The 22,981-nt window shown below is 37.7% G+C and overlaps 1 protein-coding gene across 8 annotated transcripts in view; it reads right to left on the reverse strand.

The window, feature by feature from the left end:
• Positions 1 to 22,981, reverse strand: part of SCAPER (S-phase cyclin A associated protein in the ER) — a 171,727-nt gene that overhangs the window by 99,785 nt on the left and 48,961 nt on the right. For all 8 annotated transcript variants that reach the window (XM_075045590.1, XM_075045592.1, XM_075045595.1 and 5 more), the window contains 5 exons: positions 19,394 to 19,549; positions 14,858 to 15,000; positions 10,826 to 10,907; positions 9,425 to 9,577; positions 8,088 to 8,195 (listed from right to left, as the gene is read on the reverse strand). In XM_075045590.1, the coding sequence (XP_074901691.1) occupies positions 8,088 to 8,195; positions 9,425 to 9,577; positions 10,826 to 10,907; positions 14,858 to 15,000; positions 19,394 to 19,549 (642 nt within the window). The remainder of the gene's footprint in view (positions 1 to 8,087; positions 8,196 to 9,424; positions 9,578 to 10,825; positions 10,908 to 14,857; positions 15,001 to 19,393; positions 19,550 to 22,981) is intronic.

Consider the following 22,981-nt stretch of genomic DNA (forward strand, 5'->3'; position numbering starts at 1 on the left):
CTAGAATGTACTTTAGAAGATGAATGTAGAGCATTAAAAACCTTTTATTATTCATTTAAAACTGAAGACTGACCTTTCATTGTAAAAGTAGTTTTTCCCTCACTACTTCTATTTAATTAAGATTAATTTTTTTAAATGAGGGACTAATACTGCATTTTAGCATGTCCAAACTAAATACTATTTTTACTGCTAATACCAACTGCACTTTTAGTCACCTTGCTTGTCCATAAATTCAATGATACAACAGCCTGACACTAAGATAAATAGCAAATAATATTCTTAATAGTAGGTTCATATATTTCTTGGGATTTTTAATATCATTCCCTTTCCCACTTGTCACTCCAAAATGTGGGAACAGAAGGCAAAGTAAAGCTGTTTCTTCCACAAGAATGAGAATTCTGCATACTGGACATGGAAAGCATCACTCTGCAGATTAGGAAAGAAAGTTGGACAGCACTGACATTATCATGTGGATGCAAGGGCAAGCAAGAGAAAGAGGGAAATGAGAGTGCAGTTGCCCCTGCCAGCAGCAGTTTTTCTTACTGGCTGTGAACATTCAAGATATCTTAGCCAAAAGGAGGAAGGGTGCACCTGTTGGCAATGATCTATCACAATTAAAAACACAGCCAATAAACAATTAATCATGTACATTTTTGCCAAGAAAAACAACACTTTATAATATATTAAAGGTTAGAAGCTACTGCTGCACAAAGTACAAAAAACTAGAATTGATGTATAGAGTACCGAGAGACCTTCTGCAAACTGCATCATGGATTAAACTTTATAATTACATGATTGTTCATGACAGCTTCTTCTAGGACAAATGTATTCACAGCAGAATTACAAAGCCAGAGCTCCTGTGCTGAAAGGACCACAGGTATCCAACAGGTATGAAACATCCATAAACAAAAATGGACCACAGATGCTTGGCCAAATTCCATTCTTCCAGCAACACACAGCCCCTCTCTAAAAAAATCCTCCCTTCCTCAGGGAAAAAAAAAAAAAAAAAAAAAAAAAAAAAAAAAAAAAAAAAAAAAAAAAGAGTAAAGCAAACTCAACCGGAACCTGAGGCTTTATTGGGATAGGGAGCTCTTGTCTGCAGGTGATTTACACATTGTTTCCACTGAGCAAGAGAAGAAAAATGGGCTACTGCTGGAAAACTATAATCAGACACACACACACACACAAAAAAATAAAATTTACAATTAAGTCTATATTCTGTAACTCTGTGGATAAAGAAACAGGAATATTGTTCAACATATGACCAAACCATATGCACCACTGTTTTACCCAGAAATTACTTATGTATTGTATACCACCAGAGCTGAGTCAAGATCATCTCCTTGTACTGTAATGGTCATAACTAATCATTCAAATGTTCAAAAGAGACTGGAGTGCAAACATACACCAGAATAAGACCAAGGCTGCAAACATTAGGCACACAGAGTTCATAGTCGAAAAAAAAAAATCAGAATAACATGAAAGACTTAGTCCAGAGCCTTGAATAGTCAAACACAAGAGAGCTTAAAACTGAATGCTAAGGACTTTCATTACTTAGTGTGAACCTCAAAATAAATAAAGATGGCTAAAACCACAGTTGTCAACACAATACCCTGGACTTCAGGAGAGCAGACTTTGGCCTCTTCAGGCATCTGCTTGGTAGAGTACCATGGGATAAAGCTCTGGAGGGAAGAGGGGCCCAAGAAAGCTGGTTAATATTCAAGCATCACCTCCTCCAAGCTCAGGAGGGATGCATCCCAACAAAGAGGAAGTCAGGCAAAAATGCCAGGAGGCCTGCATGGAGGAACAAGTTGCTCCTGGACAAACTCAAACACAAAAAGGAAGCCTGCAGAAGGTGGAAGCAAGGACAGGTAGTCTGGGAGGAATACAGAGAAATTGTCTGAGCAGCCAGGGATCAGGGTAGGAAAGCCAAAGCCCTGATAGAACTAAATCTGGCCAGGGACGTCAAGGGCAACAAGAAAAGCTTCTACAAGTATGTCGGTGATAAAAGGAAAACTAGGGAAAGTGGGGGCCCTCTCTGGAAGGAAACGGGAGACCTGGTTACCTGGGACATGCAGAAGGGTGAGGTACTCAACGACTTTTTTGCCTCAGTCTTCACCGGCAAGTGGTCCAGCCACACTGCCCAAGATGCAGAAGGCAACGACAGGGACTGGGAGAATGAAGAACTGCTGGTCATAGTGGAAGATCAGGTTTGAGACCACCTAGGGAATCTGAAGGCATGCAAGTCCATGGGACCTGATGAGGTGCATCCGCGGGTCCTGAGGGAACTGGTGGATGAAGTGGCTAAGCCACTATCCATCGTATTTGAGAAGTCGTGGCAGTCCGGGGAAGTTCCCACTAACTGGAAAAGGGGAAACAACACTCATTTTTAAGAAGGGGGGGAAAGGAAGACCTGGAGAACTACAGGCCAGTCAGTCTCACCTCTGTGCCTGGCAAGATCAAGGAGCGGATCCTCCTGGAAACTCTGCTGAGACACATGGAAAACAAGGAGATGATTGGCAACAGCCTACATGGGTTCACTAAGGGCGAATCCTGCCTGACAAATCTGGTGGCCTTCTATGACGGGGTTACAGTGTTGGTGGATTAGGGAAGAGCAACTGATGTCATCTACCTGGACTTGTGCAAAGCATTTGACACCGTCCTGCACAACATCCTTGTCTCTAAATTGGAGAGACATGGACTGGACAGATGGACCACTCGGTGGATAAGGAATTGTCTGGATGGTTGCACTCAAAGCGTTGCGGTCAACAGCTCACTGTTTGAGTGGAGACCAGTGACGAGTGGCATTCTTCAGGGGTCAGTATTGGGACCGGCGCTGTTTAACATCTTTGTCGGTGACATGGACAGTGGGATTGAGCGCACCCTCAGCAAGTTCGCTGATGACACCAAGCTGTGTGGTGCAGTTGATACACAGGAGGGAAGGGATGCCATCCAGAGGGACCTCGACAGGCTTGAGAGGTGGGCCTGTACAAACCTCATGAAGTTCAGCAAGGCCAAGTGCAAGGTCCTGCACATTGGTTGGAGCGATCCCAAGCACAAAGTTATATGTAATTTAATCTTAATGAAAATTAAAATTCAGTGAATTAAAAAAATAATAATTAGCAAAGTCCAGGCATCACCACATCTCTAGACAAGAAAGCTCCTTGTAAATACAGAAGAAAAAGAGCAAAGGCCAGGCATGAAAACATTCCCACATCTATTTCCCTCAGTAATTTCCTCTGAAAGAAATAATGGAAGCAACACACAACTTTGAGAAAACAGCTCGATTTCTTAAAGAAAAACAACCTCTCGCCCCTAAAAAGCTTTTAGAAATTCAAACTCATACGAACATCAACTTTGCTTGTGTGTTGTGCTAGCTATAAACCTTACATGGCTGGAACAGAACTTGTACCAGCACAACTCTGCTTTCTCAGGCAGCCTTTCACCACATCCTGGCAAAAGCACAATCCTGCCAGTGGAGTGTCTGTACCAGGGGAACTTGCCAGCACAATTACGCACACTGTAAATCAGACCCTGCTACAATCTAGACAGACCTATGCCAGAAAAGGCTTGAACTGCAACCCCAGCCAACCTGACAACCCACACCACAGAGTAAGCTTTAGTCACCAACTACCTGTTTTTTTTTTTTAAAAAGGAATGTGGGTGGGCTCAACCAACCATGTCTTTCTATAAATCCTCACATTTTAATGCTGTCAATCTTCAGGCAACAACAATCCCTTTGCTACATCATGGGATTATATTTTCATTTGATCTAAATATACCTCCAAGAAGTTCTTTGTTTCATTTATATCATGACAACAGAGTCAGTTTTCTTCCCTGATAAAAAATGCACATCTTTCACATATGCAAACAAAGGTTCATTAATATTCCTCCATCCTGCTTTGGAATACATAAAATTCTAGCATGCACCTTAGAGAAATTAACCAAACCCCTGCCAAATTATCTATTTCATATTTTTTTTAGAAGTACTTTTCACTTATTAGAAACATTCATAGACTGCACAGAATTACACGATTTATACTCTAAAAGTGCCTTTAAACCATGGTATTTAAATGACAGGAGATACAGACAAGAGATAGGACAATGGTTCAAAGGAAACAAGCTGTAAGGATTACTGATGCTATGTGTATTTCTCAAAGCAAACTAGGATAGACAAGAAAGGCAAAGAAAAAAGGGAAAGCAGAGGGGCATAAAAATGAATAAATAATCTAGGAGCTACAGGTGGGAACAAATGCCTACAAGGTCCTTGCAGAAACTCCTCAGTCTGATGAAATCACTGTGTGCTGTCCTATGGCTTTCAGCAGGCCCCTTTTCAGTGATGGCCTTTATGTCAAAAGCCCTTTGTGTCACACAGGTTTTGATTCAGCAAAACAGTTAGTCAGTCATACCTTCAAACATACTAATTGAGTCCAGTTAAGTCAATGAAACCAAACTGCATATATTGTTTACATCTTTTGCTGAACTGAAAGTAATATGAATATTAAGGGAGGGGACAGGAAATCAATAGCTTAGAAATAGCAATGTAAAAAGAAGGTAAAGCTGTAAGTTTGATGGAAGAAGACACACCAGAGAGAAAATGTAGACAGAACATTGTTACTGTGCTGTGAAAGATGTGAAACGATGTGGGACAGTGATAGCATTCCAAGTTTCAGAAATATAATGAAGGAAAGATGACACTTAGTCTGATGCCTACCCTGCTGAAAGAGTTTTGCCATCTACATGAATTAATGTATTTATAAGAGACAGGACAAAAGAAAAGTTGACCACTGTTTCAAAATCAATAGATTTTTGCTTTAAGAGAAATCTACGTCCTTTTCAGCTGGAGACTAATAAACACCCAAATGAAGAAAACCCAAAAAGCTGAGATGAAATGAAGTTGTCATACAATCTTAGAAATAACTTCATGCTTTTTCATTTTTAGTAGCTTCATTCATAACAAAACTATTTTCTTTGTGAGTTTCACCAAATATATCGCATCTACAAGTGAATTAATCTTATTGATGATCTAATACTAGCTGTCAGCTCTTGCACAATAGATGCTGGAATTAAGCACAATATATGCTTAATTCCAGAACAATGGAAAACTGCTCCAACATGAAATCTACTTTTATCTCTGAAAATGTTTGTAAACTACAAAACCTATAGATTCTATAGCAAAGGCAAAAAACCTAGAATATAATAGTTTCTTTTTATACCTGGCAAGAACAACTACTAGCATCCACCTGGCCCAGAGAAATTAGTGCCAATGATCATTCAGTACAGCTTTTACCTTTTTGCTTACAGTCAAATCAACCAACAAAAATCCTTACTGTATGAAAACAAATTATATAATCACTTACTTAAACCAGTTTCCAAAGTCTTAAGGAGATACTTAAATTTTACCTTCTGTGATAACAATACAGCCAAAATAAACATATTTCAAGTCTTTCTGTGATTTCTCAAGTAATAAAGAAATTCTATGGCTGGATTACAATTTAAAAAAAGCTTTCTTTCTAGGCAGCTACCTATTATACTTAACAGGCTCAACACAAAATGAGTCAAAGATCAAGAGTAAGTTATTTGAAGTGTCAAGTGCATAAGGTTAAAGGTGAAATTTTATTAGGTCAAAGGTGATATAAGTAAAATCTTTTATGTCAAAGAAGAAGGGTCACAGACAAGATGTACATAATCTAAAGACATCACAGATGACAAGTAATAACTTTAAGTAGTACAAGTGTGTTCTCACTACAGATACCTTCACTGACTAAAAATTTGAAAACAGTGATGAATTAAGTAACTATGATTATTATAATGCTTCCCTTGAATATGGTTTTACTTCTATATAATACTTCCGGAACTTCTTCTCAAGTATTTCAAAAGTTAATTAAAGTTACTGAATGCTTTAGGTGTGAGGGAGGCAAAGTTTGGCATTAACTATGCATGCTGAATAAAGAGGTACACGAAGCAGATTTCTCTGATAAATAGAATTGCTTTTCTACTTTACAGTGACCTATCTCTAGCATGTATATCTTATTACTGCTCTTTGGAAAAAAACCCATACCAAACAGAGAGGGCCCCAGGTGAAGGAAATTTCAGATTACAATAGTGCAGTTCAGAATTGTATACTCAGACTAATTAAAATATAGTTATAAATAATATATTAAACATCTAACAGTGGAAGCATCCATATGTTGCCAGTATGCCAAATACTGTGCACCACCTTGATTAAGGATATTTAAATCTGCTATTGTAATCATCAAGCTGTTCATCCAGTTAAAACTGTTCTCTCCTTTTGCTCCTGCACCAGGTATGCATTCAAGAGATCCCATACATTTAACCTTAATCTTGGTTTTAAGTTCACATCAAAATGTTTTGCTGAAAAACACTGGATTTAAGCATATGATGTTGGACACCACAAAAATCAAGATATCTGTGCCCTCTAGTGGAACTTCTTTTTCATCAAATGGGCACAAATGCAGCTGTTATAACATGACCCCTTTTTCTGGAAGCTGGAATTGTTAAAGCTATCAAATTAGATGCTGTGAATAGTGTGTAACACCCAGTCAGAAAAAAAATCTAGTTCACTGTTTTCTCCATATTCATCTGAGACAGGTGCCCAGCAACAACCACAGTTCAATTATCAGTGGCTAGACAGATAGAAGCAAAGGCTGGATAGATACAAGAAAATTTCAATATTATAGATTGCCCCCACTTTGGTACATGTAGCAACATGAAAGATTCTGGGAAATCTCACAGCTTGTATTTCCAGGAAAATGGATGCAGTATGAAGCCTTATCCCATATATCCAATTCGGTAAACCTGGCATCTAAAATCAAATCCAAAACCACACAACTCCCACTAACCACTGTAAAAGAGGAAAAAAAAAAAAAAAACTGAAAGGATAGTTTATGTACTTTCATTACAGTTAGGAAGGGATAGGCATACTGCAACTCAGCAAAAATTTATTCCTCCAGACTACCGTATCTCTCCAATTTTCTTTTTTCTGTTTTTCCAGTGATAACCACCCCTGTGAATTTCAATACCTCAGAGACTTAACTCTCCCAAGCTTTTTAAAAAAAGAAGAGAAAATGTGTTACTACTGGATATAAGAAGCTGTAAACAAAGATAAGATTTCAACAAATAAAAATAGTAACAAGAACTGTGAAGGAAAGAAGGAGACAGCCAAAAATTAGAAGTTCTGAGCAGTGTCATTTGAATCAGCTTGGCTGGGAACAGATTTCCGAACACAATGAAGTTAAATCTGAATCAACTCTGGAGAATTGGCTTGTACAGTATTTCTTTGTAACATCTGACAGGTATAATACATGGGCATTCACAGATTTTTTGGATAAGACAGAACTCAAAGTCTGACTGTTATAATTTGTCTCATAGAAGAGGCCTTGACTTAATACTGTAGTTCAATTCAGGCACCAGCAATAAGAAATTAAATGAGACAATGATTCAGAAGTCTTTTCTTCAAAACAGCATAATTTCTTGATTTAGTATGAAATGTCCTCAATGCTTCCTAAAAAAACACCGTAAATGCCAATTCTTCTAAAGAAGCTACCGAAAAACGAATTATTGTTCTTTCTAGCAATGCTAATACTTGTAAAGCGTTTCCAATCTTACATTTTAAAGTAATGTAGCACTACAGTTTTCAGTATTATTGACCTTGATGCATAGGATAGCACATCTCATAACCTAAAAGAGGAGTAAGATATTTTAAGCAACAGAAAGGAACAAAAAAAAGGTAAGGCAAAATGCAGACACCTGCAACACATCAGATTTTTATGATGAAAAGATGAATACAGTGAAATGAAAAACACCTTTGGATTAATAGAAAAGCAATTAGCCATATTTTATACACAATCTATTTCAAATGGCAATTGCCTGAACTAGGTGAACCCACTGTTTCTTTTGTTCCCCTTCATTGGTAGTCTATGTTCAAAAAGGCACTATTATTCCCATGCTAACACAAATATTCTTGTTCAATTCCTTTACAAGTATTTTCAAGACTTTCTTAGGCTACTCAGCTGGATGGCAGTTAAAACTGGAAGTAATATAGGAAAAAATATCACAAAACTTACCACTTCTTCATCTGAAAGCTCTCGTCCTTGTATACTACTGTTTTCTCTCACAGCTTGTTGGTGTTTCTTCCCTTTAATGTGGCTAAAAAGGTATACTTCTGACGAAATCTGTAATGACAATGACTTGTAACATCTTAACAGTAATTTTTTTCCTCAATAATTCCATAATCTATAAATAACAGTATTTTAAATATAATATATGCCGATTTGTCAGGAGTATGTTCAGAATTTTAAGCACAGTACTTTATTCCTCAACCTAATTTACATTAACATCTTTCATGCAGGACTTAAGAGTAAATTACACAATGATTTGCTAGCCAGCAGTACAGCAAGAGATTTAAAAAAAAAAATCTTGGCTTGTCATCTCATTTTCATTTAACTTCATATATTGGACTTTCATTCTGAAATTCGTGATCAGTGAATATACAAGACTGCAGTCTGCGGAACCTGAGTTTCTGTTCCAGCACTGCTCGAAGTGATCCCGTGCAATCTTGTTTAATTCAGCAATCAAAGAGAAATAATGCTTAGCAGGATATAAGGCTTTATTCAATAATGCACAGTCTTTGCAAATCAGTAAAACCAGTTATCAGCAAGAACAGGTCTCCCTGCTTCCTACTCAGTGACTGTATGGCTACCTCTTCTCCACCATTCCTCAGACATATGGAATGGCAGACACAAGAAGAGATACCCTGTTGAGATCTGAGGTCTGCCTAGCAAAGCACTTGGCTTCCAACAGTGACCAAAAATAAGATACCTAAGGAAAAGTAAAAGAAGAGACAAAGCGAACGCTGATTCTCCCCTTCAACACTTCTAAGCCTCCAACCAAACTCAGTTCAAGAACTTCGAGCTTGATGTGGTTTCTCTGTACCTAGTAACCTTCAGTGAATTTCAATCCAATGCAATTTGTCCAATCATTCCATGAACTCACATTAAATTCAAATATCTACAGAATTTGATAACTAAGTATTCACAGATCAGCTACCTGCTATATTAAGAACCACATTCTTTACTTTGCTTTAAATCTAGCTTTTAAATACCTTCATTTGATGCTGCCTCATGAATTCTTGCTTTTCTTAGAAGAGACAGCTAATAACTGAGTACTGTCCACACTCTCTATTCACTCTCTATTCTACCTACAACTGTACAGTTCTATCAAATCTTCTCTCAACCACCTGATTTATAGACAGAAGAATCCAAAATACTTTGGATACTTTACAAGAGTAGAGCAGGGGCACAGTAGATGTGCAGTACTCTCCCCTGTGAATGAAGCATAATTTGTAGCTTCGAGGCTTAGGTTGGCCTTGCAATTCTGACAGTATTCCCTCTATCCAACTTACCATTACATTGCATAATGAGCACTGTTTTTTTCGTTCGTATGGTGTAAGTTTTGGTGCATAATCAGTATTGGCATGTCTTCCACTACTTAATTCAGCTGCTTTCTCTTTTCTTTGTTCAATTTGTTCCATGTGCCTTCTAATACTTTCATCGTGCTGAATGGAAAATAATCAAAGTGACAGCAAAGAAATATTGGAAAATACCAAATATTGTACAGTTAGGATGAAATTCTGTTAAATTGAAACAATTTTTTATTTCTGAAAGGCATTAAAAGTCACCACACATCATAGACACTATAAAATTATACTATGATGAAAAAAAAATCAGCACTATTTTTGGCTTATAGGTGATTATCAATTAATAATCTGTTGCAAATCCTTCTGTAAATCTTGTTACATTTAACATCTCAGTTCTGGTTTTGTTCTTCACTAACAGATATGAAATCATAAAGTACAAATTAAAGTAAAATAAATTACTTGTTATTTATCTGCAGTAGCAGGCACAGTTCACTGGATTCTTTCAGAGGGTTTTCATACCTAACCCTCATGAGAATGGAACAAACTCTCAACTATTACTTAATATCAGAGGCTGGGGTATGAACGTGTAGTTAATAACAAAACTGCATTTTACAGTACAAGTAAATGTAGCTATGGTGCTTCAGACTGGGATCAGAGCAAAGAATTATAATGAAATGAAAAATTATTTGTACATATACGTAAACCATCCTAGAATAAAAATTTGCATAATTTATCATTAATTGAAACTTTAATACATAGCTCTACCTCAGAACCTTAAAATTGTAATTTATCATTTTAGAAGTCTTTAAATGTCTTGAAAAATAGTGGGTATCTCTTCAAAACTTCTGATACCTTGGTTCTCTACTGGACGGTCAATTCAGCTGAACAGGTGAACTACAAGGGACTCAATCCTTATGCCTATTTTATGAAATAACTGGAGTCCATGAAACAAAAGGAAGTAGCATGCCACACTTGATGGCATCAATTTCAATACCTTTAGATAGCAAATTGTGTGACTATTTGGTGAAATGTCTTTACTAAACAGTGTGAGTTTTTATATATTGATTTTCTTCACAACTGAATTCAAAATTAGTTTGACTTCTCTTGGGAAGTACAGCTTTACTTGTTCTCATGTTCAAAGCTTTGAAATTAATGAATTCCACAGAGCTCAGTCCTGATCTTTCCAAACTACATAGTGTATGTTATACAGCAAGGTCCTTCTCTTAATGCAAAAGTCTAAATAAAAATCTCTTGTAAAGTTATGTAATTCAGGACACTGCACAGTGCACTGTAACATCTTCACCAAATAAAACATACATACAGAAAATAATTTTGCAGAAATTCTATACTTTTGATGTGTTACTTTAGTTACAAAATACTTTATACCTTCAGTTGAATTTTCTTCTGTAGCTCTTCCATGGCTTCTTGTTGAGCTGCAGTAAGAGCTGCCAACCTCTCTTCTCGATCTCTAACCAAAACATAATAAACATAGGGAAAGCTTGTTATAATGTAAAGCATGCATAATATTGACTAATTTATGTTTGAAATGGAGAACAAGCACCCCAAAAAACAAAGCTGAAGATGGCTCAGTAGAAAAGACAGACAACAAAAAGCAACTTAGTTAACAGAGAATACAGATGCTTTAATTTCAATAATTTAATAAAGGCAGACACTTGAACCTTTGTAGCAGAGCCTGGATTAAACCTCAGTCCAAACCAGAGCAACGATAGTCAACATGATGCTATAAAATAGTGATGAATGTGATACCCTGCCACCATGAGCATTCTTCAGCCAATGGCTATGGTCAGTGAACCAAAGGGGAGAAGTACAATGGCAGATCGAAGAAAAACCATACAGCAACAAGGGTAGTGCCTTTTATAAAAATGATGATTAGTGGAAGTTTGAATATATAAACCTATAGATAAAACTCTGACCAACATCAAATGATACAGTTATGAGTGATAAATTGATGCTCTAGAATACTGCAATTCTAAATGTTCAAGATACCAATGGTTAGCAAAAGATTAGGTATTTATCTTACTGTCACCTTCTGTAGATAACTGCAGTCAGGACTTATTTTGCTCACTGAACCTGTCTTCCCTACATGCCTCTTCCAAAAACTGAATCATGCCTCAAACTTCAGTTGTCCTCTTCACTTTTAGGAACGTTCCTTCTCCTCCCCAGCAAAGTGCCAAAGCACAGCTGTCATGCATATGGATGTCAGCAAGAGCCTCTGAATCCCCTAAGCATCATGGTATTAAGATTTTTTTTTTTTTTTCTGTCTGAGGAAAGAACAAGAAGTGTAACTTGATCTGTTACAGTAACCGTTAAGCAGAAACCTGTGGGTAACAGTTTCATCAAGAACAACTCACTAATGACCAGTAAGCCAAGGGAGCTATTAAAGCCTAAAAAAGAAGAAAGTCACCTACTCATGCTGTTAGTACAAAAAGAATTGGGATGGGAGAGAAACACTTCTAGAAGTCTGGCAGCTGTGAAAGGCCAAAAGAAGTAACGAAAGCTTTCAGTAAAACTGAGCAATGAAGAAGTCATTCAAAACCATTAGCCATCTTTTAAAAAGGCATTCTAAAATTAAAGTAGTTTGAATGACAAAACTAGAAAGGCTAACATAAAAAATATTATTCAAACTGCAGTGGTTTTTGTTTTGTGTGGATTTCCATTTGTTTGGTTTTTTTTAAACAGAAAACTCGTAGAAAAAACAAGGTCATTTCAGTAAAAGTAGCAGGCTCAGACAAAGTAACGTTTTAAAACAAAAAGCCACAGAAAATATAAAAGCAGATAGGAAAGAACATGGGGGAGGAAGCAAGTCTAACGATAAACACTACACACAATTGTTCTTTCAGAAAGTATAAGTGAACTCTTCCAATCACCATGGGCGTGGAAGGGGGGTGAGGAAGAGATGATGGATGAGAAGCATTAGGTAGTTTATGTGCTATCTCCCTTGAGGTATATAAAGAAAGACTGAACTACAGTCTTTGTTTTAAAGAGCTCCTGACTCACACCATGAGCTGAAACAAATCACAGCTAACACATAACCCAAACCCAAAGCTTATTTTAGCACTTTCTTTCAGTATGTGCTTTTAAGCATTTGTTTAATGCTACAAACTATGACAAATTAATATCATTGCATACTTTGGATTAATAATATTTGAAACAAAATTCCAAAGTTTCAATTTATAGTGCATCAACATTATTTCTGTACAAGCCCTTCTGAAAAGCATGCTTTTTACATGATTAGGTTACATTATACAGTTTTACGATTTCTATTGACAAGAACAAAATTTTCCATATTATGGATTTCAACTCTCTGGAATATAAAATACTCTGAAATTACATCTAAAACCTTAGTGGAATCAAGTTAATGTACCATAAGGGCAGAGGGGCTTTTAAAGTCAGTTTTAAGTACACTATTCCTTTCATAAAGATGCTTTAATCACCACCAGATGCACATGGTAAAGCTTATACTGAAGAAACTTTAAGCAGATATTAAAAAAATTACTCATTCCAGCAAGTATTAAATCTTCACGATAAGAGGCAAATCCTAGCAGCAGGAAAAAAAACCAACAAAACAAAACACCAAATGATACCCTGAGGTTCCACCAAAACATGCCGAAGTCCAAGATGGAAGGGACAGTACAGCCAGCTTCCTGTCAAGCTCATCTCTCCCTTAGCTTCTAAACCAGGACACTTTGAATCCTCCTCTAACTCTACTATGTTAGAGAAACCTCAGAACTGTTATTAAGGAGATGCAATGACTCTGAGGCCATTCTGACATAACAGAATCACCAGACTGTAGCACACCACACATACATTCTTTCTTACTCTTTCCCAAAATTATTAAAAAAAAAAAAAGGGAAAAAAATCTCTCTCATAATCAGCATCTGGCAAACAAATGCAAGCACAGTACTGCAATATCAAGTACAAAGCATTTGAAAACTGAGTGCTATAGTAGCAAATACAGAGGAAATTTGTTGTAACACAGTACTAACAGAAGACAAACGAAAACTGTTGTTCTTCACATCATAATGAAATAAATGGGGTGCAACAAAGGAAAGTGGCAGATTTAAAATTGATTAAACAGAGCAAAGAGTTACACACCTTGAGCCTTTAGACAAGTTCCAACCGTACAAGACCTCAGAAGGCAAAGATGTCAATGGGACAATTATCACACATTTGCTTACTGTGAGGGTTTCCTCAGATTTCAGAAAGATGTAGAAGCCTTACACGTACAGTGTCTATCTACCCAAAATGTCACAACCAAAATTCTCCCCGTTAGTCCTAATCTTCCTCAAGTGTCTATGAATGAGAATAAGATACTGAAGGATCCCTTCCAACTCACTCTATCTCATTGTGATTCTGGATCAATATATTGAGGAAAAGTCCATGAAGTCCTGGGCAAGGCCATAGATCCTATTCACAATTCATTCATTAAACATCTAATTGAAAGTTGAATCTTTTTATGATGTCAAGGTAGAATTACCCATGACTTTGGAAGATGAAGGAAGGTGATCAATACATTTCTGAATATTTTACTTGGAGAGAAAAAAACTCCTCATGACAACTCTGAAGAAAACAAGCTGTGACAATAAAAATGTTTAAAGAACCATCGGTGAACACTTCTTGTCATAGGAAAAATGTAACTTCTATTTAGGTTTTATGAAATGCTTGTGGAATTAGAACTGTAGGGAAAGAGGGAATATTAGGATGTGAATACAAATAGAATTTGGCAAATTAAACAATAAGCAGAAAGCAGTTTTCCTGAATCAGACTTGAAAGTAAACCCCTCTCACACACTGCAATGCCACCCAACGTTCATTCTCCCTGCACCTCACGTCTGGCTCAAAAGAAAGAGAGAGAAGAGCCCGTATGAAAACCCTTTTATGAACTTTTGATTATGGGCAAAAACATAAACCAAGCAGTTCGTAGGCAGTAGAATTAATGAAGCCTGATTTCCCGGCTTTGTGCTTCACAAATGTAATCTCTAGTGTCTACAAAAAGGTGAACTCAAACTGATGCCAGTAAGTCCAAGTTACTGGAGAGTGGAGGAAATGGGGAACACAGGGACATTAATCTTGCTTCCTTTGAAACTAAGCTAAAATATGAAAAAGGCAAATTATTAAAAGGTCTTGTTAGCAATAAAGCTAAGATGAATATAATAAAATACAGTCTTGCATGTTATATTGTGCATGTATCTACGGAATACAAAAATTTATTACAGAATTTACGATTACTCACCTGATTTCTTCTTTCAAACCATTTATCAAGAATATTTATTGATGATACTTTTTAAAATACTAAGCCTGAAGAGCTAAGAACATACTGTTGTTATAGAGAAGCTACAGTTTGCTGGAACCAGTAACAGTGAAGGGCAGGCACCCAACGAAATTATTGCAAAGTTACCTGGCCCTCTCCCGTGCTGCATCTTCTCGTGCTTTTTCTTTCTCTTGCCTCTGCTGTTCAATCCGTGCTTCTTGTTCTTTCCTCTTCATCAGCAGCTCCTCAACTCGGGCTTGCCGTTCTGCTTCTAGGGCTCTCTTGCGCTCCTAGTCATAGAAAAGTAAATTTTAACTTTTATTTTAGGGAAAAACAAAAAAGGAATTAACAGAAACCGTATTTTAACACCTGCTTATAGAATTTTATCTTACTTTCATGACAGAGTAAGAACTGTGTTTTTACTAGATAAAGGAATAACAGGCAAATATGAGCTTGAACATACACTGAAAGCACAGTTGGATGAACTAAACTGCACACTGTGCTGGTTTGGGCTGGGATAGAGCTGAATTTCTTCATAGTAGCTAGTATGGGGCTATGTTTTGGAATTGTGCTGGAAACAGTGTTGATAATTCAGGGATGTTTTTGTTACTACTGAGCAGTGCTTACAGAGTCAAGGCCTATTCTCACACCACACCACCAGTGAGTATGGGGGGGGGGGGGGGGGGCAGGGCACAAGAAATTGGGAGGGGACACAGCTGGGACAGCTGACCCCAGCTGGCCAAAGGGATATTCCAGACCATATGACATCATGCTCAGCATACAAAGCTGGGGAAAGTTGGCTGGGGGCCACTGCTCGGGGACTGGCTGGATCAGTCGGTTGGTGGTGAGCAATTGTTTTTCCTTTGTATCATTTGTCTTTGTTGGGTTTTACTTCTCTCGCTCTTTTTTTTTGTTGTTGTTATTTTCCTTTTCATTACTACGATTATGATTATTATATTTCAACTATTAAAGTGTACTTATCTCAACCCATGGGTTTTCTCACTTTTACCCTTCCAATTCTCTTCCCCCCCATCCTGCTGGGGGGTGGGGGGACTGAACAAGCAGCTGTGTGGTGCTTAGTTGCTGGCTGGGGTTAAACCACGACACACATTAATTGGCCATATGCTTTGGTCATCCTGAAAAAGTCTATCCACTATAAAAGCTTATAAAACTAGTTCATTAATGACAGTATTTGAAAACATTTTAAAGATCCTACAGGATACAGGTAATGTTGAAATAACATATGCTCCCATGGAATATTAATGTTTAAATTATGATTCTGAAACTATTTGAATGATGTTATAAAACAAAACAGATTTTGACAATTGCTGTGCTATCACTGCATATGTGATTTCTCTCTCTACTCATTTTTTAGTTTTTTTGACTAATTAAGAAACTATACATGGTATTGTAAACCTTTCTGACAGAATGGCTGTACTACTATCAGCAACAAACAAAAATAAAGCACGTTTGAAACCTCACATTTAAATAAGACATTTATGAATAGACATTAAGTTGGTGAGTTTTACGAAGAGGAAATGTGATTATTTGGTTTAGCTGAAAGTGTGGGGAGAACTGGATTTTTAATGTGTTCTTCAAATCCTTATCTTACTAAAAAATTAGTCTGTTTTATATGACAGAATAAATGAAAAATAGACATTTAAATACACTTTAAAAATATACTCCTTGCACGAACTCCAGCACTGTGAACACACATCACTATACTAGCAAATAAATTATCTTCCTTTCAGGAGATAGTATGAGATTTCATTAGCACGTGCCAAAACTTGCTGGAATGGTGAACATTTTTACATGGTTAGATGAGGGCCCTTTGCTCTTAAATATCAGTTTTACAAAAATTTAGACATATTAAAAGCAGAAAAACATTAACCTTATACTTTATTCAAGAAATGAAGACCTACAAATATAAGTGAATTTTTTTTATTTCATGCACAGCATTTTATATTAATGAATATGATGTTAACTGCACTGTCTTCATCTCCACAGGCAATATAGCTTGGTAATGGATAATCAAAACTGTGGCTTTCACAGAAACCATATTTTTTCCCTGCATAAAGTTTCAGCAACAGCATTGCACTAATACATTAATTTCCTTCTTAATAAAAGAAATAAGACAAGATATAGAATACTTTAATACAACTGTATTATTAAATCAACAAGAATGCAAACTGCTTTAGAGAATACACCCAGTGCGTCACAAAACCAAATACTAGTTCTGCTGGACATTCCTTACAAAGACCTCTGAGTTTCCATTTGAAAATATACCAGTATAGCTTGTACACTTTTAATTAGGTACCAGTGCTACTAAATGGAAAAGCAATTAAAAGCTACAAAAAATAAAATCTTCAGTAGATCCTGTAATTAAAAAGTTAAAATAAGCTTGATGGAAGGAAGGTTTTAAAGGTGATTCTGCAGAATGTGGTGTCAGGAAGAAGCAATAGATTTTACTGAATGGATCTGAGAAATACCTGAGGTTGACAAAGACATTGTTCAGGTAGATAAAGAGAAACAGCCCAGTTTGCACAGTTACTGAAATCTTATACCATTTTTAGAATCCTTGTGATTTTTAAATGATGCAATTCCATGTATAGCAGAAGCCCATCACTGTTACAGTAAACATAAAGTAGCTATGTTTAGAAATGTATTCTTCCAGTGTTTGAGGAGTTTTTGCATAAAATTATATTCATACTTATAGGCCAGAACTCTCACGATTCATTTCAGTTCACTGAAGTGGAATTATTTGTTTGTAGTTATACTAACTACTTGTCCTGGTTTCAGCTGGGATAGAGTTAACTGTCTTCCTAGCAGCTGGTACAGTGCTATGTTTTGAGTTCAGTATGAGAAGAATGTTGGTAACACTGATGTTTTCAGTTGTTGCTCAGTAGTGTTTAGACTAAAGTCAAGGATTTTTTCAGCTTCTCATGCCCAGCCAGCGAGAAAGCTGGAGGGGCACAAGAAGTTGGCACAGGACACAGCCAGGGCACCTGACCCAAACTGGCCAATGGTGTATTCCATACCATGGGATGTCCCATCTAGTATAGGAACTGGGAAGGGGGGGCGGGGAATCACCGCTCGGGGACTAGCTGGGTGTCGGTCGGCGGGTGGTGAGCAATTGCCCTGCGCATCATTTGTACATTCCAATCCTTTTATTATTGCTGTTGTCATTTTATTAGTGTTATCATTATCATTATTAGTTTCTTCTTTTCTGTTCTATTAAACCGTTCTTATCTCAACCCACAAGTTTTACTACTTCTTCCCGATTTTCTCCCCATCCCACTGGATGGGGGTGAGTGAGTGAGCGTCTGCGTGGTGCTTAGTTGCTGGCTGGGGTTAAACCACGACACTACTAAAAAAGTTATTATACTGGGAGTGGGTCCAGCTCCACAACAGTGCAGGAAAAGCTCCCCCATGAGGGGAATACACATTGTTTTATACAAGACAGCAGGGGAAGCTACAGCATACCTCAAAATATAAGGCTTTACTCAACTGTTAAGCAACTTGTGCAAGGAGAAAGTGTAACAGGAAGCATCAGCTTGATACTTGGTCTGGCAGAAAGGATACGGAGAGAACAGTGTGGTCATAAGTGGGATTTATTACTGAAAACTTGTCTGCAGTGTTTGTTCTAGTTCAACTACCAGCCTAAGAACAGCCTAACGCCTACACAACACAGGAAAGGATTAAAATAATGGCAGAGACAAGAAAGAGTTAAAAATGCCCCAAATCTCAGAAAGAGATTCCAGGAAAGCTGCATTCTAGAATAAGGGAGTATGAGTAACTACAAAAGCAGGATCACTGAGATCAGGTTCTTCATAAACAATCTGGAAGGCTACTTTTCACTGATAATGCAATCAATCCTAGGAAATCCAGAAACTTTTAATAATACATTCTCTCAAAAAGAGTTTTATCTAGCACTTTTGGAGTACCTTCTGTCCCAAAAATGGCTTCTGAGTCACTGAAGTCAGTAACATGCCCCACTATTCAACAAGGAGATAGAATCAGCTGCTAATCCTAAGTACTAAGCTCTGGCAGAAGCTGGATTCACGGGTGATCTACAGTTGAGGTGATCTGAGGTACATACAGAGAGGGAGGAAGAGCTTACATAAGAAGGAAACTTATGTTTTAGATTCTAACATAGAGAACAGTGCCAAAAAGGTGGATGCATGAGGCTGGGAAAACTCTGTATTGGAATGCTGTATTAAACAAACAAACAAAACAACAAAAAACACCAACACACCACTCCACACCAGGATTCCAGGAACACAAACACATTTACATTGTGGTTTTCACTGATCCTGTAAAAAGTATTGTAATTATGACAGTGGGCATATGATAAGGAGTATTTTTCTGTTTCCTTACTCAAAGTTTTAAGTGTTAAGAAAACATAAACATTTTCTTACAACAGAGTAACAAATGTTTTTTTTAAAAAAGCTTAAGACAGGCATGAATCATCTACCCAACATCTGTAAGACCTGTGCTATAGAGGCTTTTAAGATTCACCTTTCTCCTTCTTACTGCTGAAACATCACAAAGGAGAAACATATTAAAAGATACTTTTCTGAAGTTGAACAAAGGAAGTAAGATATAAAGCTACAAAGACTGCATAGCCAAAATTAAAAAACAAATACATATTTCATTGTCCCCCTGCAACTACAGATATTATACCTGAACTGCTTCATCACGTGCTTGTTTTTCCTCTTGTCTTCGTTGACGCTCTTCTTGTAATTCATTTAAGCGTTGTTCATATTCTTTTAGTTTATTCAATACATCATGACGTTTGTTCTGAGCTTCTAAGGTGTTTATAAATGCAATTTCATTTACCTGTAAATAATCAGAAAGTGTAAGAAAAGATCTGAAAATCTGAAATAAGTTTCATTCTTCAGGGATTCCACCCATTTGTTAATTATCCATTTGATAATTCAACTGGTGGGACACTTCACCAGAATGAGTTGGAAAACTACCAAGATGAGAATAAGGCTTTGGGTTTTTGTTGGTTTTTATTTATTTATTTATTTGGGGGGTTTGTTTGTTGGGGTTTTTTTTAAACTGGCTAGCCCATGGAATATAAAAAAGAGAAATTGAATTTTATCAGAAAAACAAGAAACTTTGGGTAAATACCAGGAAAATCTTCCCAGTCTTCTCAGTGATGAGACTTCATTAGTCTATTCTCTCATTCACAAAAATGTGGAGTGCTAAGGCCCAGCTGGATAAATCAGTAAAATACATAAGTGCTAGTACAATCCAACAGGTCTTTTGATCTAACTTTAAATATATGGGTACTTACTGAATAAAAAAAAGGAAAACATATATACTATGAATCAGAAAAAACTGAACAAGCTCATTGTCTTAATATTTCTTATCAGTATAGCCTATTTCACAAACATACATAAATTTTTCTTCAGCCACAGCTCAGTGCAACATACAAGAATAAAAAAAAGAAAATAATATGAAAAGGCTAACTTAAAAGTACTTTATTGCGTATACTAAAAATATCAAAGAAAATGCTTTTCTACTACTTAGGTTCATGAAGGTAATCAATATTTTGTCCTTGCTACAAGGTTGCTGAACAAAATTCTTGTCAACTTTAGGCTTTTAAATGCAAATGCTTTAGCAACTTATATGGACAGGAAAAATCAAACTCTAATTTAACTTCGATTTAATAAAATAAAAATTTTAGAACCAAAGCTATTGAGGTAAATCATAAAAATTTATCAGCTATAAACCACACTCAGACATATGACTGAAACAGAAATTCTTCTGCTGTACTCAAATTTCATGCTCTGTCTGAATCCACAAAAGAAATGAGTAAAAAGAACATATATGAACAGACAACAACAGATCATGTAAAGGGTGGTACGATAATATTTGTTGCTTTGTGTACTGACTAGAATCCATCTACAGAATGGATTTCACAGTTCAGTAAACAACTAAGCACTGGGAATTTAGATGACCAGCTGGGCAGCAAGAGTTACCATGGCCTTCAGCTATACTACTCATCAGCTATTTCTCTAAAGCCTTCTGGCCCAATTAACCCTTATTTCCAGAACACAAGAACCTCAAGAGGCAGCAGATCTTACACATTTAAACACACACAATATTTGAAACACCTGCTTAGCTGGGGAATTATGGCAAGTGTGATTTAGTTAATATGATTAGAGAAGTCACACCAGTGCAATGAAATAATAATGAAGGTATGTTGGACTGAATTAGGTAATCTAGAAATCATTCTAATCCAAGAGACAGAAACAGTGACTAAGTAAAAAAAGCCTGATCAGTTTTGTCATTGTGGTGGGTTGACCCTGGCTGGATGCCACGTGCCCACCAAAGCCATTCTATCACTCCCCACACTCACCTGGACAGGGGAGAGAAAATATAACAAAGGGCTCATGGGTCAAGATAAGGACAGGGAGAGATCACTCACCAATTACCATCACGGGCAAAACAGACTCAACTTGGGGAAAATTAACTCAATTTATTGCCAAGCAACAAGAGTAGGGTAATGAGAAATAAACCCAAATCTCAAAACACCTTCCCTCCACACCTCCCTTCTTTGCAGGCACAGGTTCACTCCCGCATTTTCTACCTAACCCCCTCCAGCAGCGCAGGGGGACAGGGAATGGGGGTCACAGTCAGTTCATCACACATTGTCTCTGCCGCTTCATCCTCTTCAAGGGCAGGACTCCTCACACTCTTCCTCTGCTCCACCGTGGGGTCCCTCCCACGGGAGACAGTCCTCCACAAACTTCTCCAACATGGGTCCCTCCCACAGGCTGCAGTTCTTCACAAACTGCTCCCGTGCGGGTCCCTTCCATGGCATGCAGTCCTTCAGGAGCACACTTGTACACTGCTCCAGTGTGGGCTTCCCATGGGGTCACAGCTTCCTTCGGGCACCCACCTGCTCCGGTGTGGACCACTCCAGGCTGCAGGTGGATATCTGCTCCACCGTGGACCTCCAAGGGCTGCAGGGGGACAGCCTGCCTCACCATGATCTTCACCACAGGCCGCAGGGGAATCTCTGCTCTGGTACCTGGAGCATCTCCTCCCACTCCTTCTTTACTGACCTTGGTGTTTGCAGGGTTGTTTCTCTTACATGTTCTTGCTCCTCTCTCTGGCTGCCATTTATGTGCCCGCTGCAACTTTTTTTCCCTTCTTAAATATGTTATCACAGAGGCGCTACCACTGTTGTTGACTGGCTCAGCCTTGGCTGGCAACGGGTCCATCTTAGAGCTGGCTGGTATTGGCTCTGTTGGACATAGTGGAAGCTTCTAGCAGCTTCTCACAGAAGCCACCCCTGTAACCCCCCTGCTACCAAAACCTTGCCACACAAACCCAATACAGTCATGGTTATCTTAAATAATATGGATGAACAGCTGCATCAGTCACAGCTGGGATACATGGTCATTATATAATGTAACATTTTAGTTTCAAGGAGATGCATGTATCTTCACTTGGGAAAAAACATCTTTAAAATAAAATACTTCATTTATGTTGTGCTGGTTTTGGCTTGGATAGAGCTGATTTTCTTCATAGTAGCTAGTACGGGGATATGTTTTAGAATTGTGCTGGAAACAGCATTGATAATTCAGGGATATTTTCGTTGCTGGTAAGCAGTGCTTACAGAGTCAAGGCCTCTTCTGCTTTTCATCCCATCCCACCAGTGAGTAGGCTGGGGGTCACAAGAAGTTGGGAGGGGACGCAGCCAGGACAGCTGACCCCAATGGACCAAAAGGGATATTCCATACCATATGACATCATGCTTGGCATATAAAGCTGGGGAGGAGGTTGCGGGGGGGGACTACCGCTGCTCAGGGACTGGCTAGGCATCAGTCGGTTCGTGGTGAGCACTTGTTTTTCATTTGCATCACTTGTCTTTCTCGGGTATCGTTTCTCTCCTTTTGTTATTTTCCTTTTCCTTACAATTTTATTATTGTTGTTATGATTATGTGGGGTTTTTTTCAATTATTAAATTGCTTTTACCCCAACCCACAAGTTTTCTCACTTTTACACTTCTGTTCTCTCCCCCATCCCACCAGGCCAGGGTGGGCGGGGAGTGAGTAAGTGGCTGTGTGCTACTTAGTTGCTGTCTGGGGTTAAACCATGACAGTGTTTATCAAAGTAATACGAGTAAGGTAAACCAAAAAGCATTCATCTAGTGCTCGTCTTATGAAATTACATATTGAAGTCAGAAGAGAACGAAACAAAATACTTATTTTACAATAATTGCCATGTGCTAACTGTAGGTTTCTATTTATT

The sequence above is a fragment of the Buteo buteo genome, chromosome 13 (genome assembly GCF_964188355.1).
Source record: "Buteo buteo chromosome 13, bButBut1.hap1.1, whole genome shotgun sequence".
Classification (NCBI taxonomy): domain Eukaryota; kingdom Metazoa; phylum Chordata; class Aves; order Accipitriformes; family Accipitridae; genus Buteo; species Buteo buteo.